Source organism: Trichosurus vulpecula, chromosome 5, assembly GCF_011100635.1.
Source record: "Trichosurus vulpecula isolate mTriVul1 chromosome 5, mTriVul1.pri, whole genome shotgun sequence".
Classification (NCBI taxonomy): domain Eukaryota; kingdom Metazoa; phylum Chordata; class Mammalia; order Diprotodontia; family Phalangeridae; genus Trichosurus; species Trichosurus vulpecula.
In genome coordinates, this window is record NC_050577.1 from 85,877,126 (window position 1) to 85,898,311 (window position 21,186).

Genomic DNA, 21,186 nt, shown 5'->3' on the forward strand with positions numbered 1-21,186 from the left:
TGTCTTTCCTGCAACATATTTGGAAATTCAAGCATACTTGCAGGATAATTTCACTTCACGTAGTTAAGATAAATGTGGAAATTTAAATGACTGCCGCTTATAGGAATTAAGATAATATCCAATCCCCCTTTCACAGACTATATTTGAGATTAGATTAAACCTGCCATGGTTCATCATTTTAGAATTGCTCATGTCATATTGAATGGAATGTATTCATTCATGATGGATTTGGTAAAGGAAGTATTTTTTTTTTTCCGAAGAAGAGTTCTGACCTAAAAAAAGATGTTTTCCTATGAACGGTTCTGACTTCACTTACAAGATGGTGTGTTAACAGAAACTGAGAATAATAACTAGCAAGATACAGTGCAACTGAAAATAGTAACTATGAGTTCTATCAGTACAGTTAAGGCTAGAGAAGTTCGCATTTTCATAATACTTAAATGTTAGGTTACACAAAAACATTTTTCCCGAAGTGGGACAACTGCAATGTAAAAATGAGTATTTGATATATAATCAATAACCATCTCATCTCATATGTTCCTGCCAAATGATAACAACAATAATAATTCATGTTTACATCACCCTCTAAAGTGTGCAGAAAGTGACTTGGGTTCCTAATGATAAAACATTGCAGATGTTTGGAATTTGCCACCTCCTCCCTGGCCTTTACCTTTACCTTTACCTTCTCCCCCAATCCCTAGGCCATTCAGACCCTGTGGAAGGAATGACATGACTGTTTATACCATTTGGATGACATGAGAATCAACAATTCTAATTCTTCCAGTTACATAGAGGACCACCAGGTCTCTATCTATCTACCATTGCCATTAAGGCCCTCTGGATCTTGCCATCCATCCTGCCCTTCCCCCCACCCCCTTAAGACTTGTGGGTCTTTCTATCCCCCCCACAGATGAACATTTTTATGTGTTGTCTCCCCAAACTTCTTGAGATAGGGACTATCTTGCTTTTTCTGTTTCTATCCTAAATGTTTAGCACACTGTTTATGCTTAATAATTTTTTTCATTCATTTCAAAACATAAACTTCTGGAAAGCAAACAGAATCTGTTTATTTGAAGTGAGGTGATAGAATTCAGGGACTGAAAAGAAAGAGGAAGCTTTTCACACCATTCAGTTTCTTTTAATTTGTTCATTTGAAAACAACTAGTATAGTCTTATTATGGACTTGAATGTTATAATTCTAATATTCAGGTGCAAGAGATGGAAGGATTGAAGGGGAAAATATAAGGAAATGATTCCATATTTAGTTACCTCTTACTCATATATATCCTTAAAATTAATTGATTAATTCAACAAACATTTATAAAAGTTTGCACTGTTAGGTTCTGGGAAAAATATAAATATTAGAAAAGGCACTAGGGCTGCCCTCACAGAGTTAATAGTTCAGTAGGGAACTACAACATAAAAACAAATAACAATATTACATGGGTATAATACACATTACATATGTGTATTAGAGAGTTGTAAAACAAAAAGACATGTGACTTTCAGCTGCAATCAGTAAGGCTTTAAGGAGAAAAAGGCATTTGAGTTGGCTTTAAAGGATGTGTTGGAATATAACAGGTCAAAGAGAAGAAAGTTGCTCCAAGCTTGAAGAAGGTAAGCAAAGCAAATGGAGGCTGAAGGACATGTGGCCTATTTGGGGGACAGAAAGAGAAGTTCAGTTTGGACTCCTGGAGCGTGGAAAGTTGCAAGACATAAGTGATCAGGATGGCACGGCAGGGCAGCACTAGATTATGGAAGGTCTAAAATGCCTGGCAAATAAGTTTGTGTTTCATGTAGGAGTCAGTTACTCTGATGAGTACCTGCACCTGTATCCCAGGGTTGTTGTGAGAATCCAGTGAAATAGCATTTGTAAAGCACTTAGCTCAGTGCCTAGGGCATAGGAGATGTTTTAAGATGATTCCCTTCCATTCCATACCTGCAGAGTGGCAGGGGATTTGGAAAATTTTCACAAGTTGTAAATCAAGCCTTGTCCCAAGGGACTTTCCAATTACAGACAATAAAAAAAACCAAAAAAAACTCATCTGAGGTTCATTGTCTTCAAAAACTGTTTTTCTTAAGTTGTCACGATGCCACAAAATTGTCTAAATGGTCATTCAGTTAGGAAAGGCGTTAATAAGGAGAAATTGACCAAATATCAGCAAGGAGGAAGAACTACAGAGAACTCAGATAACCCACAGAAATACCAATTAATGATTTAATCCACAAGCCTTTTTTAAGTGTTTAGTGCATTCTGGACAGTGTACGAAGCATTGGTGTTTTAAAGAAAAAGCCAAAATTGTCTTGCCCCCAAGAAATCTCCATTCTACTTGGAGAGACCTTATTTATATAAATAGTTTCATGTGAGATACATACGGAGGAGAGGAAGGTATTCTTAGGGGTACTGGAAAAGATTTCCTGCAGAAAGTATGTTTTAAACTGAATTTTGAAGGAAACCGGAGATCCTTGGGGGTGAAAGTGAGGAGCCGGAGTATCTTGTGCATGGGAAACAGTCTGTATGAAGTCGCAGAGATGGGAAACAAAAGGTCTGGTGTAGAGAGCATGGAAGGGGGGATGGAAGGCAATGATATCTAAGAACACTGGAAAGACAGCAGTTTGTGAAAAGCTCTAAATGCCAAAGAGAGGAGTTTATTTTTGATCCTAGAGAAAAGGTTCTTAACCTGGGGTCTGTGGACTTGTTTTTAAAATAATTGGATAAATATATTTCAATATATTGGTTTCCTTTGTAATGCTATGTGTTTTATTTGATGCATTTAAAAATATTATCTGAGGGAAAGGTCCATAGGCTTCACTAGCCTGTCAAAGTAGGCAGCTAAATGGCTCAGTAGATACAGTGTTGGGTCTGGAGTCAGGAAGACCCAAGTTCAAATTCAGCCTCAGACACTCTGTGGCCCTGGACAAGTCACTTAACTTCTGTTTGCCTTAACCAACTGGAGAAGGAAATGGCAAACCACTCCAGTATCTTTGCCAAGAAAACCCCATGGACGGTATTGGTGTGCTCTGGTAAAAGGGGTCATGAAGGGTCAGACACAACTGAACAACAACATACTGTCCAAGAAGTCCACGATACAAAAACCTGTCCTAGAAGTATTAGGAAGTCAATGGAGTTTCTTGAAAGGGGAAGGTAATGTGGTGAAGTTTTTCACTTCCCCACAATCACATTCACAACTATGTGGAGTATGAATTAGCACAGGGAGAGATCTGAGGCAAGAAGAACAATTAACAAGACTCTTGCAATAGTCCACAGCCAAGAGGGGATGGAACTGAAGTAGGATAACGGCCACATGAATGAAGAAAAGGGGGCATATATGAGAGATGTCGTGGAGGAAGAAATGACAAGATCTGACAACTGGTTGAATACATGGGGTGAATGAGAGTGAGGAGTTGAGTTTGACCATGAGGTTGTGAGCTCGGGTGACTGGGAGGATCATGACAGAACAGAGAAGTTCTGGAGAGGAAAGGCTTTGGGTCTTTTTTTTTTTAATGGATTCCATTCTGGGCATGTTGAGTTTGAAATGCCTACTAAATATTTGGGAGGTGAATGCAGGGAGTCCTTCCACTCCCTCCCTATAAAATTTCCAGGCATTGGATTACATTTTTCAAAACCATTAGTAGAAGAGATCATAGTTTCTGTGCAGATTGAAACAAGTACATTTGGGGAGAGGGGGAGCATGGATTCTCATTTTATTGTGTGAATGTATCACAAAATATGCAAACAAAAAAAAAAGTCTGAGTAACAGGGCATTGGCTCCAAGAAGAATAACATTTCCTTTGGGGCCAATGATGCAGGCATGTTTGGTACTTTGAAATGCTTTCCCTTGAAAGAATAGTTGTTTCCCTACTGAACAGATCGATGAGAGAAAAGTGGATTGCGCTTGTAGGCACAGTAGTCTTTGTTGATGTCAAAATGTTCAGAGGGCTTTTGTTTCCTTTTCCCTACATCTGATTATTTACTTCTGATAGTCAAGAAACCAGAAAAATTAAGATAGGAACAGCCGAGGGTCAAAATATTTGGTTTCTTTTTTTTTTAATGCTTCAAACCGTTAAACATTTTGCACAAGTCAGAGCAGCCAAGTATCTTCAATGTCTCATGCCCAATAGATTTAGAAAAATGTGCCAATTAAAAGAAAAACGAGTTCTGTGCAAATAGAAAATGGGAAAGAGGGGAAGCCCCATGAGGAGAATGGTCAGAGCTACCTCGAATATTAATTAAGATATATGATGACTGTTGTTTTCATCTGAGCAGTCATTGGGCAGTAAACAGATTCCCAAACACCTGCCTAATCCCAGCACTCTCCTACAGGGCATAATGGCTGGGTTCATTTTTCCATGGTCTGTGTAAATTCCTTAATACTCGTCTGAGGAATGGTCTTAGAGCCATCAGGATAATTAGTAGAAGCTGATATGGTGAATTAAGGAACAGTATGCACTTTTTTTATTGACAAATAAATGCTTCCTTTGGAAAAGTGAACAAACCCAAGACCTGGCAATTTATGAAGCTTGTAGACTGGGCCATGTGGGGAAATCTTTCTCTTTGCGATGATTGACTTAAAGGCTTGAAACCTATGCCAGGGTTTTGCATAAAGGACACAGTGGTCTCTGCTATCTGTGAGATGTTTTGAAGTACCCAGCTGACATGGTAGTTTGGTCAGATAAGGGATTTTTACAGTAAACAAAATGCATCCTTATGATTTTATTTTTTGAGGGAAACATTTCCAGGGAATCACTTACAGGGTAGTAGCTATTAGGCAGCGTGTAGTTCTCTTTAAAAGAAAAAAGAAAATGGAAGGTTTCCTGCAAAGCCTTTCTCTGTAAAGATGCTATCTAGTGACTTTTCTTGCCCCTTTGGGGTTTATTAGGAGAAATGCTGCTTGGCTGAAATGTTGCTATTTGTCTCTGGCTCCTAGGTCCTTTTATGTGAGATAATTGTTTCAAGCTATTATTTACCCCTTATTTTATTTTGATTCAGACTTTTATATAGATAAATATATACATACATACACACATACAAATAGTTGTAGTTGACAATAAAGAGTAAGTTCTATTTTTTTAAAAAAAAGTAGGGCCTTTGTGAGTGAATTCAGAGGCAAGTGAGGGGTAATACTGATAGTAAACATTGGCTAGCATACTATGTATGTATACATATGCACTGTGTGTACTTATATATATATATATATACACACACACACATACATACGTATTGCTTTAAGTTTTGCAGAGTACTTTACAAATGTTATCTAATTTTATTCTCACAATAATCCTGAGAGGTACTATTAGTATCCATATTTTACGAAAGAAGAAACTGAGGCAAAGGTTAAGAAACTTGTCCAAGACCCTGCGGTTGGTAAATATCTGAGGTAGGATTTGAACTGAGGTCCTCCTGAGTCTAAGACCACTGCAACATCTATCTGCCTCTCTAATATTGTTTTATATTATGTTATCAAGGTCAACTAGGTGGCTCAGTGGATAGAGTGCTGGATTTGGAGTCAGGAAGGCCTAAGTTAAAATCCAACCTCTGGTAACTACTAGCTGTGTGACCCTGGGCAAGTCATTCAACCTTGTTTGCCTCAGTTTCCTCATCTGTAAAATGAGTGGGAGAATAAATGGCAAACCGCCCATGTCTTTGCCAAGAAAATGCCCAAATGGAGTCACGCAGAGTTGGACACAGCTGAAACGACTGTACAACAATAACATAACATTATCAGTCACCATAGACCAGTGATCAGGATGTTAGCCTACCAAGTACTCTCTAGAGAAAAAAAAAATCACATTTTACAACCCAGCCTTCAGAGTCCTTCATGCTCTGGCCCCAACATAGGTTTTCATCTTGTCCAGTCAGTTTTTAATCTCTGATTGTGTCCCTACACTAAAACACTCCAACCTTATTTGTATAGTAAAATGAGCAATTAATTAATTTTTTTTGGAGGAGGGAAGGCAAGGCAATTGGGGTTAAGTGATTTGCCTAAGGTCACACAGCTAGTAAGTATCAAGTGTCTGAGACCAGATTTGAACTCAGGTCTTCCTGACTCCAGGGCTAGTTCTTTATTCACTGCAACCACCTAGCTGCCCCTATGGGCAATTAATTTAGAACCAAATGAGCTGGGTTCAAATCCCAAATGTGCTACTTAATGTGACCCTGGGCAAGTCACCTGGTTCATCTGACCCCACTTTTCTCTCCTATAAAATGAGGGGGCTGAACCAGATAACCTGAAAGGTCCTTTCCGATTGTAAATCTGTGCTCTTCTGATCCTATGATCCTTCTTACCAGCATCCAAATCTTACCCAGCTTTCAAGACCCAGCTCAAATCCTGCCGTAGGGAATTCAGTGAGACCTTCCCTGACCACTTAAGCCCACATTAATCTCTGCTTTCTCTGAACTATTGTAACCCTTATTATCTATGCTGCTCATTTAGCACTTAATCGTATGCTGCCTTAAGTAATTAACTTCTTCATATGTGTATGTCTTGTCTATAGAATAAAATCCTAAAGGGAAAAAGACCTCAACCTGTATTCCTTTTGTAATTCTTTCCTTCTCCTTCTCCTCTACCAGCTGAACCATCTTATGCCTCTTGTAGATCCTGGTCTGGTGGTTCTTGGATGAAAGAAGTGTGGAAAATTTAGCTGAGTTTGATATACTTGGGTTAGCATTTTCAACGTGGACCTTGGGTGAGACTATATATGGCATTCAGACAGCTAAATGAGTTATGGGCTTTGCCTGTAACATGTCGATACTGCTTGCCCCAACTTTACCTGAGACATCAGGCCAACCTTAATGGAGAAGACCCTTCCTGATTTCCTGTCTCTTTTCATTTTAGTCCTACATGGAAGATCATTTGAAGAATAAGAATCGACTGGAGAAAGAGTGGGAAGCCCTCTGCGCCTACCAAGCCGAGCCAAACACATCTCTGGTAGCCCAGAAGGAAGAGAACGTGCAGAAGAATCGTTCTCCTACTGTGCTGACGTGTATGTATCATTTCATGTGAATTTCTGATGTTTTGTTTTTACGTAACTTTTATTGGTCTGGGACAGTGATGAGGCTAGGTGGTATAGTGGGCATTTAGGGGTCACAGCACATGGAATGCTGGATCTAAAGTCATGAAGATGTGAGTTTGAATTCTGCCTCAGACACTAGCTGTGTGATGCTGGACAAATCACATAGCCTCTTTGCCTCGGTTTCCTCATCTGTAAAAATGGAGATAACAATCTCACCTCCCTCCCCACAGTTGTTGTGAGGATCAGAAGAGATAACATATGCAAACCACTTTGCAGACCTACAAGTGCTATGTAAATGCTAGCAATTATTATTATGAATATCGATATATTCAAATTATAAATGCTCTGTTTTTTTTCAGTTTTCTGTGTTGGAGGTGAACAAAGATAGACAACAGTGTTGGGGGGCAGGAAAGATAGACAAGCAGACAGACAGAAAGAAAGAATTGCATGATTACAACTGTAACAGTATTCCCAGATTCATAGACTGTGATAGAATACTCATTTTGTCAACTTCTGTTTTATTTGTGAAAAGTGTGGTTCTGCTGCACAGAATCTGAATGCGGCATGCGAATCAATACACATCGCAGTTTCATGTGAAGAAGCAATAATAATGGTCATTCGGTAGCGGTGGCTCTGGCTCAGCTTGTGCAGGGCCAATCCTTTGCCCATCCAATATAAAAACACCAGCAGTTTGTAATTAGGGGGCCATTCACTAGATATTGAAGTCCAGTGAAGTAGTCCCCGTAGGCTCTCTTGGAAACAGTACTTGGTATTTTCTAGTACCTTAGATGCCGGCTGTCCTAAACTGTTAAGCTTGCAATGAACTGTAAGCCTGAAGGTGATCAGCATTTATGCCTCAAGAAAAAGCTACCTCATTTTATTTTAAAGGTAGCAACTTGGGGGAATGATAGACTCTATGAACTGAAATCCTAAATAGCACAGATGAGTGTCATACTTTTTTTTTCTTACAGGATCATTGACAATAGCATCCCTGGTTCCCTCTTTCCTACCCACCCCCCATAAGAAGCTAGAGGGCTTTGTAAAATAACTCTGAAAATAAAAGCTAGAAATGATGTGAGACGCTTGATGTCTCTGAGCCCATTTTCAATTCTGTAAAATGGGAGTAATGGTTTTCATATTTCCAGACTCTCAAGTAAGCCCATAAATTAGGCATTTTGTATAAAACTATTAGGCACTGTTGGCCCTAGCCTCTAAAATGCTGCCTACAGAATAAAAGCCCAATTTTACAGGCTGGCTTTGTTAAGCTTTCCATAATTGTCATCTTACTTGTGAGGAGAGAAAGCACAATGTGATGTCAAAAGCACTGGTTTGGGATTCAGTAGAGTTGGATTCAAATCCCACCTACATCACTTACTGTAGCCCTAGACCAGTCAGAGCTTCTTTGGGCCTAGGTTCCTCATCTACAGGGTGTTCCTAAAGTCAGGACACATAGGCAAAAATGCATATTTTCAAGAAATGAAATGAATGAAATTTTCAACAACATTTTATTTAAGTGGAATATTAACAAATAACATCTTCAGTTTGATTTCCATCATTTGTGATCCAAAAGTTGATGTGCTTTGCAAGATTCATGTGAACTCGATGCAACAACTCCACATTGCCATCAATTTTCCTATATGTTCAGATTTTAGGGACACCCTGTACAACAGGTGGTCTCTGAAGTCCCCTTCAAGCTCTAAATCTGCAATTCTGTAATCCTAATTCCCATTTTACAGTAGTACCTGAAATAAAACAATCTTGTTATCAGGAAGAACCACTGATGTTTTGTAAACTCAAAAGGATTATCTACTATCATCCTTCCTTCTTTTGACTGAGATTGTGTTAAGAATGCAGACAGAAAGACTAGCCAATCAATTATCAAGTATTTATTGAGCACCTATTTTGTATGAAACTCAGGCCCTGAGAAGGATAGAAAGAAGAATAGGATATAACCTTTGCATTCAAGAACCTTACAGTCTAGGTAAAGGAAAGAAGCTCTAACCCCACAGAAAGTCAAATTAAATGGAACCAAAGATAGGAATCTTAGGAAGAATACTCTACAACAGAGATGTCAAATATGCTGTGTGTACCACAAGCAGCTCTCCGCGCTCCCAAGTGCAGCCAGAGCTAGATTGAAATGTAATGGGGAAATATTTAACAAAATGAAAATGTAATAGGATATAGATGAATGTTACATGTGTTTTTCTAGGTCAGTATTTGAGTTTGAAATCACTGCTCCATGAGTTAATGTGATAGGTCATTGAGAAAAGTAAGACTAGGTTCTGAGTCTACCAGAAGTTGTAAAGAGAATAGGATTCAGAAGGACTGGCTCACTATTTTTATCGCATAAACCCAGATTAAGTTCTTTATAGATGAAATCATGGCCATGTTGGTCCACCACATACCACCCATTCCCATATCTACCTTCCTACAAATTTCCCCAAAAGCCTCATTGCCCAAGTCCACCTTCCATCCCTTGATGAAAGATATTACAAACAGCTTACCAGGTGAATGGAGCTGCTTAGACTCTTGGTGACTTAGCCAAATTCCTGTAGGGATAATTATATCCTCCTTTTCTTGAGTCCCCACTACAATTTGTCTGGATATAATCATCTTTATTGTTCAGGATCAAAAAGGACTAGCTCTGTAATGAAGTTGTAAAATGTTGAAGAGTTTTACGCTACAGGTGGTTCTACTTCACTGAAAACTTGCATTGATTTTATTACAAATAAGAGGAAGGGTGTACTTAATACAAGTTATAATCGTAATTAGTACACGCCACCTTCTCAGCTGCCACATTTTTTAGAAGTACTGCCACTGTGATTCCATTTTCCCAAGCTAGAAGCTAGAAGTCAACTATGAGTCTCTCTTCCATCTCCTACAGCCAATATTTCACTAAGCCCTGTTGTCCCTTTCTTTGAAAACTCTCAATTCCCACCCCCACTCCCGCCTACATTGTCCATTAGTTGTCACTATTCTAGCCTAGAACCTCATCTTTTGTTGTTCAGTCATTTCAATCGTGTCCAACTCTTTGTGATGGCGTCTCGAATTTTCTTGACACAGGTAACTGGAGTAGTTTGCCATTTCCTTCTCCAGCTCATTTTACAGTTGAGGAAACTGAGGCAAATAGGGTTAGGTAACTTGCCCAGAGTCATACAGCTATCAAGTGCCTGAAGCCAAATTTGAATTCATGTCTTCCAGACTCAAGGCCTGGTGCTCTATCTACTGGGCCACCTAGCTGCCCTAGGACCTCATTATCCCACACAGAGATAAACTGTATAAATGCCTCATAACTAGTTTCTCAGACTGTAGTTTCCTATTTCATACTACCAGACTAGTTTTCCTAAAATATTGTTTTCATTTTGTCATTCTACTGCTAAAGAACTGACCATGGCTCCCTATGGTTTGCTATACCAAATACATATATGACTCATCCCTTTAAAATCTTTAGTATACAGTACACTGTGCATAACTTGCAAGGGGTAATGTTTTAAATAACGTATACACATACATACATACATATGCATGTGCTTATGTGTATCTATTCTGAATTATCATTACTCAGTAGAATTTAGTATTGACGTAGGTCTTATGGATCTCATTGAAAGGGTTCTATTTACACAAGTGTTAAAGGATTTCATTATAAGATAGTTTCACCTAGAAAGAATTTCTACAGTATATACCCGCCAGGTCAATGTTAAAGCCAAATTTAAGCTAGAAATTCCTAACGTCGAGTTCATGAACTTATTTTGAAAAAAGATATTGTGATAACTGAATTTCAACATAATTGGTTCCCTCTGTAATCATAGGTATTTTATTTTGTGCATTAAAAAACATTACTCTGAAAAGCAGGCTCATAGATATGACCAGATCTCAAAAGGGTCCATGACCTAAAAAAGGTGGAAAACCCCTTGGTTTAGGAGTTCTTATTGGAAGTCTTATAGTGCATGTTATATACAGCACACACAAAGTTGACCCTATGTTGAAGAGTTGACCCTGGGTTCTTAAAGACTGTGCTATTTATATCAGAAGCTCTCAGAGATTCCACTAGGCTGAAGAGGCTTTGGGTCCATCCAAGTAGCAAATTGAATCTGCTTCCTGAGGACCAGGCTACCTAACATTGAAAAGCCTCATCACCAGTGCCCACTCTGTGATAAACTTTTGGGTCATGGTTGTCCATGAATCAGTGAAAAATACAAAGTAGTTCTCAGTCCTGTGTGGTGCCCAGCTGCTTCTACAGTGATGGTGGCAAAGGAGAAGGAAAGGGGGCACAGGGTACTAAGAGTCACAAAATCTTTAGACCATCTATACATTCTAAATAAGCTGGCAGTTCTCTAAATGGGAGGTTCATGTTCAGTGCCTTATGAGAGGATGTACTTCTAGAGGAACAAAATTGCTCAACTTTCTCACTTTAAATGAAACCGGAAGAAAGCAGTTGAAGGAAAGGATTTCTCAAAGGTTTTCCTTGAAGATACAAATAATGGAGTTGGGGAAGTCGGTTTTATCCCCTGTACCCACAGGCAAAAGAAACATCATTTCATGAGATATTTCATTATCTCATATTGATGTTTTAAAGATAAGTATTTGGGGAAAAAACATGAAAATGTTTTTTCAAGCTTACTCACCAAAATATATTGTAGAAAATAAAAAGAGATTCTACAAAGAAATTAAGAAGATCCTCCAAATTAAATCAACATATACATTGATATCTGGTGACTTCAATGCAAAGGTGGAAATTGCTAGAAATAAATGAGAAAGTATGGATCGGTAATTGATAAACTAAGTAGAAATCTCATGCCTCTGTATCAGAATAGTTCCTTTGATAAAATAACCAGAACATTATAGACATGGTGAGTACTACAATATGTCACCAGAAATTAAATTGATTGTATCTTAATGGACAGGAAAAAACTCGTTATTGATGGAGTAGTAAATAAGTGTCTTGGGCAGAATTTGAACTCAAGACTTCCTTTCTCCAGACCCTGTTCTCTATCCTTGTACCACCTAGCTCTCTCTATAAGCAAACACAACTTATTTGCTAGACAGAGAGATGTCATGACCAAAGGGGACACTAGTTTATAATATAAAGTCATTTGTAAAATCTAATGAAGAAGAATGGTGGAAGATTAAGGGCAATGTTACTTAACAAAATAGAGATGTGACACAGTGTCAAATCAGCTTAAAGAAAACTTTGTGAAAATCTCAACTAAGCAAAGTCATACCAAAGGCATTTAAGTATGAAAATGAAAGTGGGCGATACGGAGAGAAAAAAATAAATAAAAAGATCAGCAAAGATTTTTATAATGTGCTTTTTTTTACCATCAAGGATAGTAAAGCCCTCCCTCTTGGACTCTGGCTTTACAGATATGCTTATAGAGGAGATAGAGATAGCACTAAGGAGAACAAGGATGAGGAAACCAACTGGACAGGACCAAGAATACGAAAAGGAATCTAGGAAGGAAGAAATGCAATTATCAGTGTTGAGGAATGATTTCACCACTTATCTAAAGGAAGGAAAGAAAGCAAGAACATATAAAAAAATAAACTTCAGACATTATTAATTACAGAAAAGGGTGGCCAAGAGAAGATAATCAACCATTGACCTGCATGCCTACTTTCTCACCTTTATAAATTTCCATGAGAATAATATACATGTGTGTGAATATACGTGTATACATATATATGTATATCATATGAAGAGTATCCTCAGTGAGGGTATCAGTAAGGAATAAGCAGATTTAGCAGACTACGTCTTTACTCTCACATGTTTGGGAGAGAACATGAACCTCCCCACTGCACTCAATTTTGATTGATTACAAGAAAGCTCTTGATTCTGTAAAGCAAAAGGGCACCTTGAAGGCTCCTTTCCAACAAGGTGTCTTCCATCTATATATTTTATTCAAGATTCCTTGAAAGATAAAGCATCAGAGATAATCTTATTTAACAATCGTATGATCATTAGTATCAAGGGAGGCAAAAAATAGAGATATATGTTTACCGACAGTCTTTGCAATTGTCATGGAGAAAATCAAGTATAGACCAAATTAAACAGAGATTTTCCATATAGAGTAAGCTCCTTCAGGTGATTTTGTGGGCAAATGACATATTATTTATTGTATCAAGCCCCAGAATATTGCAGACCCTCTTCTAGAACTGCTGTTATTCAAATAGTTTGGTCTAACAATGTACACAGGAAAAAACGTGGACGAAGAAGTCAGTTGACAAACATTAAGTGCCAACTATGTTCTAGGCACTGTACTAAGCTCTGGGGATGTGAAGAAAGGCAAAAGATGGCTCCTGCTCTCAAGGAGCTCACAGTCTAATGAGGAAGGCAACTTAAAACAAGAGAGGCACATGCCAAGTATGAGTGGACTACAACACATACTAAATAAAGAGCTATCAATAAGAACCAGAATAATGGATGTCATCGATGTGTGCTGGAAAAACAAGATTGATTGGTTTTTAAATGAGAGCAATAACCAGTGGGCAGGCTCTTTGTTCCTCTGATATCCTTGAAGTATCAGGAGAAAAATGAGAAGATTCCTAGGACATCAGGTGGATCCTTTGTTGTAAACTTGGGGCAAGACATAGATAAGAGTCCCACAGGATGGACAGGCATTGGTTGGCTGAGAGCCTTGTGATTAGAGGAAGTATTCACATCAATGACACCACAGATCCATTTGAATATATGGGTTAAATATAGCATCATTTTTGAGCAATATCTCTATTTTACATATGTGAGGTTGAGTTATTTTTCCTTCTTAGATCACAGGGTCTGTTACATGGACTCATAGAATAAATAGATTAAAGACAAGAGAATTTTATTAAAAAAAAACTTAGTCATTTTGTTTCTAAGACAAATATAAAATGGTACACATATCTCCCAAACTTCATTTGAAACTCTAATAAATATAGCTAATAAGGTTAATACCCAATAGAAGTATGAAGACAGTGAGAGATCACCGCATTCCCTTTGATGAGTTCAAGTCACCTGACCCAGTTGAAGTTCATCCTAAGATACTGAAAGCAATGGCTGATGTGATGACTAAATCATTGTTAGTAATCTTTAAAATATCATGGAAGATCAAAGAGCTAGTCACAGATTGTAAAGGGGCAAATGTTTCATTTGTTTGTTCCTGGAAGAGAATGGAGAATAGAGACTATAGGCTAGTAAGCTTGACTTTGATTCCTAACAAACTTCTAGAATATATTATTAAAGTGATATTTAATGAACACCTAGAAAAGTAAGCAGTAGACTCAAAGAGCTAGCATGAATTTAACAATAATAGGTCATGCCATCCTACATGTGTTGCCTTTCTTGACAAGGTTACTAAACTGGAATACTAGGGAAAGGAAGTAGATAAAGTTTATCTAGATTTTAACAAAGCATTTTATCAATTTCTCATGCTATTTTTGTCAAAAATATGGCACTACTGACTAGATGGTAATACAGTTTATTAGATTCAGAACTGGTTAATTGGATGTACCTAAAGAATAGTCATTAATGATTGGTGTCAACTTGGAAGTCTTCAATGTATTTAGAGGGAAAAATTTTTTCTCATTAACAAAACAAATTATTATCAAGAAGAAACTACAGTGGGAAGAAAGAGAAACCCAAGGATAAAATTCAGACTTGGACTTCTTTACCCAAAGAGTCAGTTAATACAAAAGGTTTTATATACACAAAGGGAACAAAATACTATCAGTTAAGTCAATTTACAGCTTGCAGAGGGACCAGGAACAATCCATCTTCAAAGGAAAGGAATATCAAAGAGGGCACAACTGTATTTCCTGAAACTATTTCATTTTCTTTTTATGAGCAAGGTCTTACATTGTTAAGACAAAGAGCCTCTTAGCATTTTGACTTCTTAAGGCCACCTGCTGCTTCCCCAAGGTAATACTGACTGTCCAATTAAAAATTAGACCTTTTTATATATTTATCAAAATCAACACCTCAGGAATTTGTCCTTGACTTGGTACTGTTTGACATTTGTGTCTGGGACTTGGATAAAGGCATAGATGGCACAGTTATCAGATAAGTAGATGACACAAAGATGAGGATAACTAATACATTGGATGACAGAACCAGGATTCAACAGAATCTCAAAAGGGTAGAATATTAGGCTGAATCTGACAAGAGGAAATTGTATAGTGATAAATGTAAAACCTCACAAAGGTTCAAAAAATCAGCTTCTCAAATCTAAAATTGGGGAGGCAGTGCTAGGCAGAAGCTCACAAGAAAAAGATCTGTGTGTTTTAGCAGACTGTGATATCAGCATGAATCAACAGTGTTACATAGCAACCAAGAACTAGAAAGAATGTAGTGGAAGCAGGGAGGAGGAAAAGAGGAAGAAAAGGGAAAATGCTAGCTGTTTCCAGCAGCTAGAAAGGATATCATGTTTTCTGCCTAGCCCAAGAAGCTAGAATTATGATCAATAGGTAGAAGTTGCTATAAATCGAATTTAGGTTTAATGTTAGGAAAATCTTCCTTATAACTAGAGCTGTCTCTAGTTATCTAAAGCTATCTCTCTCTCTAAAGTGGAGTGGGCTGCCATGAGAAATATCCCTCAGCTGAAGTCTTAAAACAAAGCCAGGATGGGTACTTTTCAAGTATATTTTAGAGGGGATCTCTTTCTTCAGGTATATTTTGGACTAGATGACCTCTGAGGTCATCTTGTGATTCTGTGAAATCTTGTGATTCTATGAAAACAGATTTAGAACTGATTCAGTTGTTTATCAGTCGCATCCAACTCTTCATGACTCCGTTTGGGGTTTTCTTGGCAAAGATACTGGAGTAGTTTGCCATTCTCTTCTCCAGCTCATTTCTATAGCTGAGGAAACTGAGGCAGACAGGGTTAAGTGACTTGCACAGGGTCAGACAGCTAGTAAGTGTCTGAGGCTGGATTTGAACTCACCAAGATGAGTCTTCCTGACTCCAGGCCCTGTACGCCAACCACAGTGCCACCTAGCTGCCCCTTGTCTGGCTAAAAAGTCCTTTCAACACTTTCCCCCCATAACATGATCCTTGCTTACATCATTTCTAAGCCCCATATTGCCTTTTTACAACCAGATGTAGAAATATGGATTCCACCTCTTGGACACCTGACCTATTAAGTTGAGAGTCGAAGTTGATCCAGGGCTCAAAGGTTTACTAATCTTGTCATTTATTTAGTAGGGTAAACTAGAAAGAATTTTGCTACTCCCTTTTGAGTCTCGATATGAATTATAATTTCATTACAGAATAGATAAAAATTTTAGAAAAGAGAATCTCGGGCTTTAATTAACACACGAAATATAAAGACATGCATATATTATAATAACTAGTATTTATAGAGTACTTTAAAATGTGCAGAGCTTTTTACATAAGCGATCTCATTTGATCCTCACAACAGTCCTTTGAGATAGGTAGTATTCATTATCCCTATTTTACAGATGAGAATACCAAAGCTCAGAGGGATTAAGTGATTTGCCAGTGGTTACATGACAAGTATCAGAGGTGGAGTTTGAACCCAAGACTTCTTAAATCCAACACTCTACACATTATGTATATAACACACACATATATATATATAAGTATGTATATATGTAATTATGTATACATAGATGTGTGTGAATATATGTGTGTATATGCATTAGCATATACATTTATTGAGTATACTATGTTATTTTCATGTAATTGTTTACATGTTGTTTACATGTAAAATTAAATGAAAAAAAAAATAAGAGTGCACTCTGAGCCAGGTACTGTGCTGTGTTGGGAATACAAAGAAAAGCAAAAATAGTCCCTGCCCTTAGGAAGTTTATATCCAAAAGGGGGACAATATGTAAAATACATACAAGATATATACAGAGTAGATGGAAGGCAAGTTGAGAGAGAACACTAGCAGCTAAGGGAACTGGGAAAGGATTCCTGTAAAAGGTGGGATTTAAAACGAATCTTGAAGGAATCCAGGGAAAATAAAAGGGGGAGAAAAGAGGGAAAAGATTTCAGGCATGGGACATAGCCAGGGAAAGGGACAGAATCAGGGTCATGGAATTATCCTCTAAGCAGAGAAGGTGCCTATGTGCCCAGGGAATGGAAGTTTCCTCACTGCACATTCCCTGTACCAATGAAATGAAAGGTTCAGTCTCTATCCCTACATACATTTGCATACTAAATGCCTCCTTATTTTTGTTATTGTTCAGTTATGTCCTACTCATCGTGACCCCATTTAGGGTTTTCTTGACAAAGATACCGGATTGTTTTGCTATTTCTTCTCCAATATCTCCTTTTGCTGAGAATCATGAGCAAAATCCAACAGACATTGCAGTGAAGTTCCTTGAATGTCATAACCTACTCAGTAAGCCCTACTGCTTTTGAATTCAAAGTTTTTAACTCAGCAAGAATTTGGGGGAAGAAGCATGACTCAGTAGAAAAAGCTGTGACCTTGGAGGCATGGGACTTGTTCTAACCCCAGTTCTGCCATTTGGTACTTTAGAAACTTAGTCAATCAATGAGCATGCTCTGCTGGGCTCTAGGTATACAAATACAAAGAATGAAACAATCCCTACCCTCATGGAACTTATAATAGGCTAATCAGATTCTCTATACCCCTGTTTCTTTATCTGTGAAATGAGAGAGTTGTACCAGATGATCTCTAGGCTCCTTTTTATGTCCAAATCTCTGATCCTAATTAGTGGCTACTGTTGGTAGAATACTTTGTGGGGTGCTTGGAGAAGATAAAAAGGTTAGCTATGACACCATCCCTGATTTCATTAGAATTTACAGACTAGTAGGGGAATATATCATGGGCCCAAATAACTACATTCTTCACTATTTCAATGATCTCTAATTTCTTTGGTGTGGTTATTCCACTCAGAGGATTCTTTCTTTTTTTAAAAATTCATGCCTTAGTAGATTATCTTCATAAATTTCTGTGGCTAAAAATTCATCACTCAGATGACAAACTTCTTTTGAAGAGTCTCTGAACTGAGTTAAACTTGGTCTTAGGTTACAACAACAACAACAATCATGGTCATGAATTTATATATTGCTTTAAGATTTACAAAACACTCTTAAAATCATAACAGCCCTTGGAAATGGATGGCATATTTTACAGACGAAAAAATAGAGGCTCAGAGAGAATAAATGACTTATCCAGGGTCCAATCCAACCAAAACCACCCTTAATGACCAACAATCTCTTCACTGTTAAATCCAGTGGACTTTTTCTCAGTCCTCCTCTAGTTGACCTCCTTAGCTTTTTAGACTGTCCAACTGTCCCCTCTTTCTAGATTCTCTTCGAGTTTGTAACTGTGTTCTCTCCTGCTCCCTATCTAACTACTCTTTCTAAATCTTCTTTGCCGTATATTTATCTATCTCCTATCCACTAAATACGGGCATTCCCTGAGGCTCTGTCCTGGATCCTCTTCTTAGATATCTCTATGCTCTCAGTGATCTCATCTGCTCCCATATATTCAATTCTCATCTCTATGCAAATGACTCACAAATCTACATATCGAGCTTAAATCTCTCTCTCTCTCTCTCTCTCTCTCTCTCTCTCTCTCTCTCTCTCTCTCTCTCTCTCTCTCTCCCCCTCCCCCTCCCTTCCTCCCTCTCTCTCTCCCTCTCTCCCTCTCTCTCTCCCTCCCTTCTTGCTCTACCTCCCTGACTCCCTCCACATGTACTGAAAATTCCACTAATTAGAAATCCATTTGTGGATAGTAAGCATCTTCTAAAACTGCAAATATTTTTAGGATGATTAGGGACTGTTAGACATACATAGAGAAATGTGAATTAATCTAATCGACTCCTTTTCCTCCTGATACCTTTTTCAGGTCTGCTTCACTGGGAGTTGTGACTTGGAGGATGAAGAGATGGTCATTTCAAAGAATAGGACATTTGAGAAACTGGGGAAGCCAGAGTAGAATGCTATGCTTTTGTGTGTGGTGGGGGGGGGGGAGTGTTCCAGGAGAGCAAGAGGACAGTGGGACATGAGGGAAAACACACTGGATATTGGAAAGGGAAGGGAAAGAATGCCATGATAAGCTTTTTTCTGTTTTTCAAACTTTATCCTAGAGTCAACTTGGCTAAAAAAAAAGAAAAAAAAAGTCTTCTCCCTCTTTTTTCTCCATTTCTCTAAAATATCACATAATTCCTATTAGTTTGAACTAATATAAAGCTTAACTCTTATTTCAATCTCCATTAGAGTCCTACCATAATGTAGCACCATGATAGTGATTTCCCTGGTTTCTCAAATGCCATTCTGACAGAGTACAAGCTCTGACTGATCCTACCAGGATAGAAAGACTTTTAGTACAGACTCGACAATCATTGTAATTTGAAGGACAGCAAAATCTAAGTTAAGGGAGGCTTCCCACTATACTGGCCCCAAGGTGATTTTTTTTTTGTCCACAGCATTCCCTGAAGACTATCTGCTAACTCATGAAGGGGTTGAAGTCTTTATCCATGAAGAGAGTGTTCAATAGTTTGGTTGTGTTACAGTTTAAATAGATTCATATGGATTAATTTGAGATCCTGTCATTTTGAAACATTTTTCACATTTCTACAGAGAAGTGAATTCCAAGTTCCAAGCAACTGAATTGCTAAAGAAACTTTTAGAATGCAATAATTAAGGATTACCAATACTTGCTTTACATAACGCTTTCTAAAGGCTATACTAGGCAGCCAGGTGGCGCAGTGGATAGCACATTGGTCCTGGAGTCAGGAAGACTCCTCTTTCAGAGTTCAAATCTGGTCTCAGACAGACCCTGGGCAAGTCACTTAACCCTATCTGCCTCAGTTCCTCATCTGTAAAATGAGCTGGAGAAGGAAATGGCAAACCACTCTAGTATCTTGGCCAAGAAAACCCCAAAAGGGGTCATGAAGAGCCAGACAGGACTGAAAAACAACTGAACAAAAAATGGCAATTTCTTTCAGATAAACACTCACTTTAAAAACTTTCTTCAGACTTCAAACAAATTAATAATACAAAGAACCTTGAGTGGAGAGCCTAGCTCTTCCATAACTAGCTGTTTAACCTTGAGCAAATCATTTACTCTCTTTAGGCCTCAGTTTCTTCATCTGTGAAATTAGATTGAACTAAATTATTTCTAAGGTTCCTTCTGACTCTTAATATCATATGACTCATTGTTCATGGGTTAGAACGTCTTTCTTTTGTTTCTCTTGATTTGTTCTTTAAATCACAAGTATTGGTAGTTTCCCAACAACTCATAATTAAGAAATAGCTGAAGGACCCTTTCTTACAATTCCTGTTTAACCTTTGAGTGAAAACCATACTTGAGACGTGTATTCCGAACTCTTTTAAAGTCAGTCAGTATATACCATTGCAGCTCCCATCATCACTGCAGTGCCCATCTCTGTCCCCCTCACCTTAGCCTCTTAAAATCTTTAGTTTCTTTCAGGACTCAGGTCAAGGGCCAGCTTCTAAAGTAAGCCTTCCCTGAAGACCCCATTCATGCCTGCCTCCTTCCCTTCTCAATGTAATTGTATCTACAGTATTTTTATTATATTTATTTTGTTTATACCTATATGTGCAGATGGCCCTGATTGAATACAGAGCATCCCAAAAGTCTTTTCTGTATTCCAAGTGGCTAGCACATAGGAGGTGCTTAGTAAATGTTTGTTGATTGATTGTATCTAAATTCAGCCTTGTTTGTGCCTTCATTTTTACTCAAGGATGCTTAATTTACATCAGGGCTGTCCAAAATGTGGCCCTCCTATAAGCATGAAAATTTACATAAATGCTTTAGTAAATGAAGCCCAGCTACCGCGGAGCTCTCACTAAAATGGCAAATCAAAATATATTGTCTATTGTTTCAATAAAAACCTAAGTTTGGACAGCCCTGCCTCACATAAGGATTAAGAACATTACCAACTTGACAATGCCATACAGACAATTTTTCTGCAGGTACCATGTGGGAGTAGAAGTTTGTTATATACAAGATGTCCCAAAAATATTAGTGCAGATTTAAACTTTAATAACTTCAAAAGTATAAATGCCATAAATTTATTTTAAATGTCATTCGAAAATTTATTTATATTTCTTTTACATGTTTTTAGTTTTGTGAATTTTGAATAATTTTTTAATATAACATGATGTGACTCTCTGACATTATGTGTTGCTTGTGTGACAGTTTCTGGATGACACTTTCTCAGACAGGTGGATGGATA

The 21,186-nt window shown here is 37.9% G+C and overlaps 1 protein-coding gene across 1 annotated transcript in view; it reads left to right on the forward strand.

The window, feature by feature from the left end:
- LOC118850913 (receptor-type tyrosine-protein phosphatase N2-like) overlaps positions 1-21,186 on the forward strand; it is a 180,221-nt gene that overhangs the window by 73,910 nt on the left and 85,125 nt on the right. Inside the window, exon 4 of the mRNA XM_036760537.1 lies at positions 6,837-6,984. Within this exon, the coding sequence (XP_036616432.1) occupies positions 6,837-6,984 (148 nt within the window). The remainder of the gene's footprint in view (positions 1-6,836; positions 6,985-21,186) is intronic.